The sequence below is a fragment of the Octopus bimaculoides genome, chromosome 21, assembly GCF_046866305.1.
Source record: "Octopus bimaculoides isolate indiv1 chromosome 21, ASM4686630v1, whole genome shotgun sequence".
Taxonomy (NCBI): domain Eukaryota; kingdom Metazoa; phylum Mollusca; class Cephalopoda; order Octopoda; family Octopodidae; genus Octopus; species Octopus bimaculoides.
In genome coordinates, this window is record NC_142948.1 from 11784409 (window position 1) to 11796803 (window position 12395).

The 12395-nt window shown below is 35.6% G+C and overlaps 1 protein-coding gene across 2 annotated transcripts in view; it reads left to right on the forward strand.

Moving 5' to 3' along the window:
* LOC106883108 (glutamate receptor ionotropic, kainate 2-like) overlaps positions 1-12395 on the forward strand; it is a 251853-nt gene that overhangs the window by 149340 nt on the left and 90118 nt on the right. For both annotated transcript variants that reach the window (XM_089338811.1, XM_089338813.1), the window contains exon 8: positions 9629-9730. In XM_089338811.1, the coding sequence (XP_089194937.1) occupies positions 9629-9730 (102 nt within the window). The remainder of the gene's footprint in view (positions 1-9628; positions 9731-12395) is intronic.

Here is a 12395-nt window from a genome sequence, read left to right on the forward strand (position 1 = left end):
TCGAGGATTTAAGAAAATTACGAAGGAAATGTAAGCGCCTTGTAATTTCTATACTTATATATGGTACTTGCTCAACGTTTCACTGTGCCGTATAACAGTAATTTTCATTACACGAGATGATTCAGTATCTGAAATCGAGATTTGGCAAGCACTAATAGTGAGTCACATTTCAACCAGAACATCGCTGAGGCTTCAGATGTAGCGGACATCTAATTGACTTGCATATATACTCTTCTCCGCAGGAATATCCGTGTAATAGATATGTAAATTGCCAACTAGCCAAGTACAGATATAAATTCTACAAAAATTCGTAAATGTTTGCTTCTTCAGTTTGTATTCACAGACGAATGTATGATTGTACTGGCGTATATGCATGCGGCTATCTGTGATTGTATGTATACGCGTATAAAAATAGATCCGTGTGCATATATATATATATATATATATATATATATATATATATATATATATATATATATGGGTGTATGTGAGGTGGTGTATGTACGGCGTGTACGTGTACGTCTGTCTATTCCAGTACGTACATCTTTATCAAAGTAATGCATGCGTAATTCGTACGTAGCTACATGGATACATACATACACACGTGATTTATCTTCCAGGAAGGAAATAAAATATCTACTGGCTTATAATTTGATTACATAGCAGCATTAGTCTATTAAATATTATTGAATCTAGTCGCGATACCCTCTACGCTGGATCTGGCATCTTTTTTTTATGATACACATGTATATTCACATTAACTATATATATATATATATATATATATATATATATATATATATATATATAAAGAGATAAAGTCTTCGTAATCGGGGAACACATAAAGTTATGTTGATGAAGAGAGGAGCCGGTAAAAATAAATGATTGAGAGGGAAATGAAAAACAATTTGGTATGTTCTGCTGTACTGGGTTGCGCAAACATCGATCTGCCTGGATAATAGCGGTTTTTATTAATGTTGCAATATTCAAATCTAAATATCGGGAAACGATGAGTAGAAAACTTCAGCCATAAAGTAAACTCGATATCTATAATATTTGAATCACTTACAAGCGCATAATTTAACAAGCCGTCAAGTGATGTTCTGTATAGATTATATGTATTTTATATACTTTATATAGACATATTACATTACGATTTGCACGCTGTGTTCACTACTGATGCTACTAGATATTGTGTGAAGTTTTGTTTGTATTTTAGAAAAGAGTATAGAGGGATATAGTATAGAATACAGAGGATATATCTGAACGAAAGTTTTCATATTGTCTTAAGTTTTTAAGCGAAATCGCATTAACAGTCTGCATAAACCCCGTGACCGGCTAAGAATGGCCGGTCAAGGGATCGGCTAAGAATAGCAATCAAATCCAACTCAGAACATATATTTTAAAGGCGGCAAACTGGCGGACCCTCTAGCACGCAGGACAAAATGCTTAGCAGTATTTCGGCCGTCGCTACGTTTTAAGTTCGAATTCCGCCGACGACGACTTTGCCTTTCATCCTTTTTGGCTTCGATAAATTAAGTACCAGTGAAACAGTGGGGTCGGTGTAATCGACTAGTCCCTCCTCCCCGCAAATTTCAGCCCTTGTGCCTTTAGTAGAAAGGATTATCATTATGATTGTTGTAGTTGTTGCTGCTGCTGTTGTTGTTCTTGTTGGTGTTGTTACTGTTTGCACGTTGGTCTTAGCAGCATTTCGTCCAAATTTACGTTCTGTGTTCAAATTCCACCAGGGTCAAATTTGCTTTTCATCGTTTCGGGGTCGATAAATTAAGTACCAGTGAAACACTGGAGTCCATATAATATTGTGGTCCCCTCTCCCAAAAATTCAGGCCTTGTGCCTATAGTAGAAAGGATTATGAAGATCACTGTTCCTGCAGTTGTTATTGTAACTGTAGCTAAATTTTAGCTTTTTACGGGTAACTTGGTCCACATTATCCAAGATGCCATCATTTATTAAAGATTTTAGTTTATCTCTAGCATTTGGAATGACTATGTAGAATATTGCTTCTCAACCATTTTTATTTATGGGTGCGTTGGATCCTTACTTTACTCGAATGGACGCTCTTGTGATTTGATATTAAAAATCAACAACCTATTATATTTTTATAATTAAATATTGGAAGCTGTATGAATGTCTTGCAAACAACTCGCACATTCAAGTGCTACCAGTCGAGAACTCCGCATACCGGAAGCCAGCAAGTGTATGGGGTCAGCAGGAGAGAATGCGCGCCGTTTCGGGGCCTACCTCTCGACGACATCAATGCTCACCGGCCCCCACTCACTGATATGAGGCCTCGCTTGCTAGATCAACTGGTTATTAAAAACAAAGCTCAATATTTCTCTAGCCATCGCTCATCGTCTCTTTTTAACTGATAAAATATTTTGTGTAGCGTAGAAGCATAACCAATGCATTTCAGATACATTTAAACAACGAAATCATATTTGGATTCCCAAGAGCCATATGAACCCTGGTTGGGACCAATACATGTAGAGAATACTTCAGTGATACGTACCGAAAACATTATTTAAGATATAAATATAACATTTGATTATAAGATAACCAGTTTTGCGTCCAGCGTTGACTTGTTCATTGATACGTGATTTCTGACATTCGATCTAACAGAGCAGTTAATACGAGGTCATTGATCCTGTAAAAACTGTGGCTGTCTATATTCCTCAATTCACATATCTCCTTCTTTATAATAGATAGATTTTATAGATTTCTCCAGAGTAGACATTTGGTCATAGGTCAACTCGATCACGGCTGGCCTGGGGCTAAAAAAATAATTTCAACAACCCCAATAGTTTTCTTATGTGTAGTTATAAAATAATGCAGAATCTAAACGATGTTGAGGGAGGAAGCAGGATAAAATTTGTGAATGTTTTATCAACACAGATATAGCGTCACCTTGTTGAACCAAGTTCAGCAGAGCTTTCAACAGAAACAGTTATGTAACGTTGAGCTATTACCGTTATTTTCTTATCGATAGCCAAATGCATTCAGGCTGGGTCGCGTCACATACACACACAAACACACACAATTGAAGTTGAACCCTGACGGATTACCAATTATAGCACTTACGCAGCATACATATTGGTATAGATAATCCCTGAACTAAACCCCTCATATGCTCTCTCTCTCTCTCTCTCTTTCTCTCTCTCTCTCTCTCTCTTTCTCTCTCTCTCTCTCTCTCTCTCTCTCTCTTTCTCTCTCTCTCTCTATCTCTCTCTCTATATATATATATATGTAAAATTCGTTTATTTGTTTCAGTCATTTGACTGTGTCCATAATGGAGCACTGGCTTTAGTCAAACGAATCGACCCCAGGATTTATTCTTTGTTAGCCTATTACTTACTTTTGCCGAACCGCAGCTATAGTAGAAAACACTTACCCAAGGTGTCACACAATGGAACTGAACCCGGAACCATGTATATATAATCGTTCGTACATTATACAATTCTTATTGTAAAGCGGTAGTTTGGAATTCGAACGAATTAGAGTTACAAAAATAGGTTGCTATCCCTTTGTGGCTTGCATCATGGAAACAATCTACAAATTCAGGCTGCTCTGTTTGTTATACTGTCAAAATATAACTGAGTACAGCCTAATATATAATAGCGACAGAAGCAGTATTAATATAGAGAGGTAATATAAATTTCGACTCACACGTGGATGTTCTGTTAGAGAGAAACTCCCATATTGGCTTTTCTTGGTGCAAAATGCACACATTTATTTCACCGGAGGGGAGATAAGCCTCTGTATGTCCAGCGCTGAGACGACCAGTTCACGTGATTTCGACGTTGTTTGGTCATGGCAATGATGGACACTTGACCTCTACATATAGCAACGATTCCTCTCCTCCGCCAGCGATATATAGAATAACAGTACCAGAATAGGCGCTGTTATTCTATTAGCCAGTGAACTTGTTTGATAAGAGATATCAGTTACAGAGGCAATATTAATGCTGAGAGGAAATAAATATCGCCACTTAAACGTGGATGCTCTATTAAAACAAATTATACTGCGGTAGAGAGTTTCTCATGAGTGGCAAATGATATATGGTAATATTTATGTAAAAACAGAACAACGTTTACCATATATGTTATCAATGATATATTTTAGTCTATCATTTGATCCCATTCAATACATGATTGAAACATTTATCAAAAATGCAATATCTGTTGGTTCAAGGATTAGCACAATTGCAAACTTTATTATAACGGTTGATAAAATATTTTGCGTTATTTATTGAAGGTCCTTCCTTTAATTTCTTAATTCAGATCCTGCCAAGATCAGTTTTGTCAGTATTCTCTAAAGTTGCCAATCATGGAGTAAGCATTAATCTAACAGCGGCGAACTTTCCCTCCATATCGTGTGTACTTAAATGAGTTGAACGCAGGTAGCGATTAAATAATAGACAAAATACGCAATTTAAAATACGTTCCACTACTTTAAGAGATTGGGCAACATACTAACCTAATTCTGTTCTAACTTATAACAATCAAGGATATTCATTGTGCTCTAGGTCATTTAATGCATTTGGAAAGAATGCTAACGTATAAATGAGATAAAAGAAACCACCATACTTCTGGCTCTACATATTCAGGGCTGGAGGTGGAACCAAGTGTATTAGCTAATAAAATATTTACTGAACAGTTTTACATATCGACCTCGTTAAACGGGATGATCTCTTACATTTAGAGCTAGTTAAACTGGAGTGTATGCAATATAAGAAATATGAGTGAAGGGAATACTATTTCTTTTTTTCTTATACACACAACGTATGTTTTATTTCAAAACATTACACGTTTTGCAAACATAATTAATCAACAGACGTTTCGCATAACTTCTCACACGGATATTTTGCGTATATACAGAATGTTTAACAAAGGGATTCAAAGGGTTGGATCTGGCAGAGTTCATGATAATATGTTGGACAAATAACAAAATCGCTTACTCTTCGTAGCTTTTGCAACCCATTTCCTAATGCAATCAAATCTAAGTGACGTGACAGCTAAATTAATATGTATTATATCCGTGTGTCTGTGTGTACATGCATACAGCATTCTCTAATTTCCTATACGAGTATTCAGTATTTTACCTCACTTTCATGGTCAGTTTCATATGCTTGAGATATGTGAAACGGTGTTGTTTTTCTTTCTTCGTGCGATGTACGAGTTGCTCTTTATATTCTTTAAACGAAATAGTTAAACAATTAGGACAAACGAAAACAACAAAAAAACTATATCTACAATCTTATTTATTCTGCATATGATCGATTTCAGGATGTATTAAGCTATAGGATTCTCAATACTCTATATAACATCAAGTAAATGTAACCATCCAAGAATGCTATATCTGTTTTGCTTTATTGCAATATCTTGTTGTTTATGGCTGTGTTCTATCATTGTTACAACCGCAGTTTGACTTCGTAATTGAATACAATGTAACTGGCACTGGAAGAATGCATTATAAAACAAAAAAGCCTATATTTAAGTAGTGAAAAATTGCATCCATAAATATAAATCCAAGATTTTGGAGCTCAATAAACTACCGGTGACCGTTCCATTTGACCTTTGGTTATATCCATTTTCTATATCTAGAGAATAAATATCTCTGTTCATTTGAATCTGTAAGTTTACAATGTATTTAAAGCAGGACAGAAGAAGAATGGCAATATAAGTTATTGCTGAACATTTGCAGAATTCTACTGCACCAATGCGATTTATTTTTGTATAAATTCTAACAAATAGTGGTCATATACTGTCAAAGTTTGTAAAGATAGGTTAAATACTTAAATGGAGAGGATGACAGCACTTTTTATGGAATACTTGGGACATGATAAGTTCGTATTCAGTTCTTTATATAGAACATATGAAAGAATCTCATTAATATATTGCGTATAGCTACGATTATGATGAACGACATTTCACAAAACAACAACAACAACAACAACAAAAATATATCAGAAACCGAAGGAAAAATATAATAATGTATAATAGAGGGAAAGAAAGCATGGCCTGGTAAAATGGGAACATACTTAAAATAAAATACGGATGTGACCTCCTATTATGCATAAAAGTGCTTTCTACTAGATAATCTCTAGTAGAGAGATGTCTGTTTCCATGTCCACAAATTAAGCGCGTTCTAAGTGATCTTAATTAAATCTGACATGACTTAGCTCTAGTTGAGGCTGCAGATCTGAATATATAATCAAGAATCGTATCGTTGAAAGTTGGTAAACTGCCAAGTGTTGGTAAACCACAAATCAACGAATCTCGATGACTCCTGGCATATTTTCAGTGACCTAGGACCATTTATGTTTTGTTTTGTTTTTTCCTGGACATAGTGTTGTACTGCTGAACGAATGGATCAATTTCCAGCTAAACGGCTCATTTTTACTAATTTTCTTTTTTTTTTTTCTGCTTTCTCCCAATAAATTTGCTAAAATGTTGGTGAGAATGCCAAGCCTGTATATTACAGGAGATTTCCACTCTGAAATTGCGTTTGTAATTTCATAGCAGAGAGAAGGCATTTGCCTTTGTGTTGAAGGGCATATTAGGAATGGCGGGGTCGACTTCTCCCTTTCTTATGTTATAGATATGATATATGTCCTGTTATTTTGATATATTACATTTTTATTTCTTTTCAATACGTGTATATATTATTATTGCTTTTCTCACTCCTATGGAAACGCAGGTTTTACAAATCGTCCTTTTCTGATACTGTAATAGGACAATAAAAGACTCCATTGTCTTCGTCGTCATCATCATTAAGGAGGTGAGATGGCAGAATCGGTAGCACGCAGGACAAAATGCATATCGATACTTTATTCACCTTTATGTTCTGCGTTCAAATTTTGCCGAAGTCACCTTCGCTTTTCATCCTTTCTGGGTCGACAAAATAAGTATCAGTGTAACAGTGAGTCCGATGTAATCGACTAGTCCCCTCCCACACATTTTTCAGCTTTTATGCATTCAGTAGAAAGGATTATTATAATTATTATTGTTCTTGTAGTTGTTGTATAATGTTGGTGATCTGGCAGACTCGTAAGCGCGTTGGGCAAAATACTCAACCGTATTTAATACGGTTCTTTACGTTCTGAATTCAAATTCTGTTGAGAGTTAACTTTAACGTCTGCGGTCGATAAAATAAGTACCAGTTGATTACTGGGTCGATATTAACAACTAACCCCTCCCCAAAAATTGCTGGCTTTATGCCGAAATTTGAAGCCAGTATTATGAGAGTGTTAGGTGGAGAGCTGGCAGAATAGTTAGCACGACGGGGATTTCGTCCGGCTTAAGTTTCTGAGTTCTAATACCTTCCAGGTCAGATTTACCTTCCATCCTTTTGCGGTCGATAATATAAGTGCCAGTTTAGCGCTGCGGGCTGCTGTAAACAATTTACGCCCTCCCTGCGAATGTGGTTGCCTTGTGCTATATTTTGAAACCATTATAAGAAGATCCTCGAACGAATATAATAATTATCGTCATCGTTGCTACTACCATCGTCATTATTATCATTTTACCCCTCTATATAAATACTTGCCCGTGGTGGCGCAATGGCCCAGTGGTTAGGGCAGTGGACTCGCGGTCATAGGATCGCGGTTTCGATTCCCAGACCGGGCGTTGTAAGTGTTTATTGAGCGAAAATACCTAAAAGCACCACGAGGCTCCGGCAGGGTATGGTGGCGAACCCTGCTGTACCCTTTCACCACAACTTTCTCACACTCTTACTGTTTCTGTTGTGCCTGTAATCCAAAGGGTCAGCCTTGTCACACTGTGTCACGCTGAATATCCCCGAGAACTACGTTAAGGGTACACGTGTCTGTGGAGTGCTCAGCCACTTGCACGTTAATTTCATGAGCAGGCTGTTCCGTTGATCGGATCAACTGGAACCCTCGACGTCGTAAGCGACGGAGTGCCAGCACACATAAATACTTGCTATACGTTACTGTATATCACTGATAAAAACTGTTGCTGATAATTCTCTAATATAATTTATACATTTAGTTATTGTTGGTTTTTATTATAGAAAATAGCTTTTTAAGTTTATTATTGTTGTTGACTTTTTTTTTATTAATTGTTGAGATTTCTTTTTATTTCTGTAATTTTTTTTTGTCTCGAAACATTATTCTTTCGGAATTTCATTAACTCACTACTAATTACTGCAAATGTGATATGATGAGTTCATGTTACTGCTGATGATTAAACAGAGAAGATTTAACTAATGATTCCTATTACGAACGATGATATATATATATATGATGGTGGTGGTGGTGGTGGTGGTGGTGGATCTCCGTCGTTGTCTGTCAGATGAATAAACTTCTCCAGCGTTATCGCATTTGTGGTTGAGCATTCTACTGATAAGTGTAACCTGGACGTAATTATCAGGTCAATAAAACATCAGTGTGACATTGTCAACATATACAATAAAACGAAATAGAATAGATGCTATTTCTATAACCATTTGGATTACGTTGCATCCATAGAAATACTTGCATAAGGTGAATGATTCGAGATTGTATTAAACAAAGGCGATCTGGCAGAAACGTTATCACACCGGTCAAAATGCTTAGGAGCACTTTGTCCGTTTTTACTTGCCGAGTTCAAAGAGCGCCGGGGTTGACTTTGCCTTAAATCATTTCAGGGTCGATAAAATAAAGACCACTTGAATCATGGGATTGATGTAATCGAATATCGTCTACCCAGAAAATTTCAGGCCACCCGTCAACTGCAGAAAGAAATATATTCATTTCTACTCTAGGCACAAGGCCCGAATTTTTTATTATTATTTTTTTTTTTTTTTGCAACTGGTACTTAACCTATTGACACCGGAAGGATGAAAGGCAAAGTCAAGCTAGGCGGAATTTGAACTCAGAACGTAAAGATAGACGAAGTATCACTAAGCATTTCGCCCGACGTACTAAAGTTTCTGCCAGCTCGCCGCATTTAGATGTAATAACATTGCAATATTAATATTATTTTAAGTGCGAATATACTTGATGCGCGTTCGAAATGGGGAACAAGCTATTTACTGCGTTTTATCACGGATAATATATCTTGGTTGTTGACATATGGCGTGTATAGACCTAGATCCCCTCGCAGCGCTACCTACCAAGACAGTGAGATGCTAGCATTTCGGAGTATTATCTCCTCATCGGTCAGAGACACTAGGCAGACGACGCTACGAGTTCAATTAAGAGAATTACTTCTCGTATGCTTTTCCAGCGACTTCGCTATGACTGGTAGCGCTATACAGCGGGTCACCGTAAATAAATTACAGAGGGGGAGCGCTGAACATTGATAACTAAACAATGATTTCAATTTTTTGCGACAAGGGCAGCTTGGGGGAGGGATTAAGTAAAATACATCGACCCGTTGCGTAACTGGTGCTTATTTAATCGACCCAAAATGGATGACAGGCAAAGTCGACCTCGGCAGAATTTGAGCTCAGAACGTAGCGACGGGCGAAATACCGCTAAGCATTTCGCACGGCGCACTAACGATTCTGCAAGTTCGCTGCCTTAGTGATAACTAAATTATGTTAAGCGTGAAGTTATCAAGTGTGACATCACAGAACTAATACAGGAATGTCTTTCTTTTCTAGGTCGGTGTATGGAATTTGAATACAGGAACAAACTTTTCAATTCCACAGACAGAACCTGCCCCTCCATTCGGAAACAAAACAATGGTGGTGACCACTATACTGGTAAGACTGTCTTTATTTTTCCAGTAATTATCTTATTGATATATAGTTCCTTCATCTCCTACCCTTCCTCCAACACCTGGCCATATGTTATCATTCCACTATTTTCCAGTTTCTTTATAATGTCTCAGCTTAACTTTTTCGTCCTTGTAAGCATGATGGTCCATATCTTACTTTGCAATTTGTTGATTTGCCCCAAAATCAGGCCATGTCCTATTATCTTCATTTGTGGCTGAATGTGAGATTATATATATATATATATATATATATATATATATATATATATATATATATATATAATGGAACAATTACTATGAAGCATTGTGTAGAATATATCGTATAAATGATCGTAGGTAAGGCCAAAACAATGCGAAGTAAATGCAAGGTAAATCAAAAGGAAACAAATATGTGAATTAATGTATGCTTACCTTGTATTCAATATTTCGGAGTTATGACACCATTTTCTAGAACTTCATGTATGCCACCGATGTGCCTGTGTGCGCGTGCGCGAGGTAGACATTCACAGACATGTGTTGTTATAGCAACCAGCTAGCTTCCTCTAACAGCCTTCTGCGCATGTCCACTCCACACACGCTCACACCTACGCACTTCGGCAAGAATCGTCAATTTCTTGAAAATGGGGTCATAACTCCGAAATATTGAAAACAAGGTAAGTCTACATTATGTCACGTTTGTTTTCTTGTGACTTACCTTGCATACTTCGCATAGTTTTGACCTTATCCACAATCTTTTATACATTATATTTAGACATATATATATATATATATATATATATATATGTATGTATTTATATGTAAGTATTATGTATGTATGTATGTATGTATGTGTTCGTACATATACATATACGCGTGCAATATTTGCTTGTTCTTCTGTCTTTGTTACTTAATATTATGTAATATATGTGTCCTTATATATAAACATACAGGCAAGTATCTATACATGTATATGTATATATGTGTATTTATATTCATATATATGAATGGATATATATATATATATATATATATATATATATATATATATATATATATATATATATATTGTGTATCAGCGTATGTCTATGTTGCTTATGTTCATTGTGTGTTCTAGTTATTTATACAATATTCTATTGCAGACACTTTTAGAACCTATTTTACCAATCGGGATTTCGTATGCTAGAATTCGATGAATCTTTTATTAGCATTCATCAGACATATCTTGACTAGACTAAAGTTACCTTTCTGAGTTTTAACCTATACAGTCCTAACGCTACGGTTTCATACACCATCCGCATACTTTATGTGGCACGTGACACACGTTGTAATCAACTATGAAGGGGTTCATGGCATACGTTTCCTAGCATATTTTGATGAATCTCAGAGTTATATTTCACTAATTCTCAGATACGAATCTTATTGGAAAACTCGTCTGAAAGAAGTCTGCAATGGTGTACTGCATAAATAATTTGTATACCCATTCTCATGAGAAATATGCGTGTTTGTACTTTTGATTCTTGTATCCTTAAAGCCCTGCATATATATATATATATATATATATATATATATATATATATATATATATATACATATATATATATATATATATATATATATATATATATATATATATATATACAAGTATTTATCCACGTATATATCATTTTTTCCAAGCTTTCCTTTGCTACTTACATATTTCAATTAGTATCATAAATAATTGAAATGTGCTTATTTATGTAGGTATGTATGTAATGTTCTATGTATATTAATGTATAAGTATATGCTTATGTATGTATGTATGTATGGTTGCAAGCATGATAGTATGTGAGTATGTTTGTATGGATGGGTGGGTAGATGGACGGATGCATGCATGGATGATAAACAGATTTCTCCAACAGGAGAGAGTCTTACATGGAGGAATGTTTCGAATGGCGCAGGCTTTGTGCATCTTCCAACCTAAAAAAAATGTGACTGGTCAATATGTATCATTCTTAAATCAAAATCATGTAAGGTTGAGAAGGGTGGTCGCTCGTATGTTGATAATTGATTTTGTTTTTCATTTCCTCATCGAAATCTGTGATACGTATTATGATGGTCAAATCAGTCCTTCAAGAAAAAATTACATTATATATACAAATTTTCGTGCATGCGCAGGTAAGCGTGTGTACTCATACCCACGCAGGGTTAAAATGTATAACTCCTGTGGCTAGGGAATGAATTTCTTATACAGTTATAATAAATACTAAAGTATGATAAATTTTTTGTTATTAATATTAAGTTCGATTTGAGGGAAAGAAAAGAAAACCCCTGGTAAGCATTGCGATAGATTCCCTTCAACTGAGAAAAGAAAATAATTTAATGAATCAAGAATTACTCAGAATTGGCTACCCTCAAGTAAAGTACGCGTTTTTAAAGTCAATTTTACAACTCTAAACACCTGCTTCCGCCTCAAAGGGTTGTTTGAGCACAGCAAGTATCTTTATCTGACGTCTTGTTAAAGATATACACAACGACTATAATATTTTTGGCCTGCAGCTATTCGCATAATTAAGCTATATAAGTGCCTATATACAATATATATATATATATATATATATATATATATATATATATATATATATATATATATATATATATAATGTATGTACGCATGTATAAGTACATGCGGACAT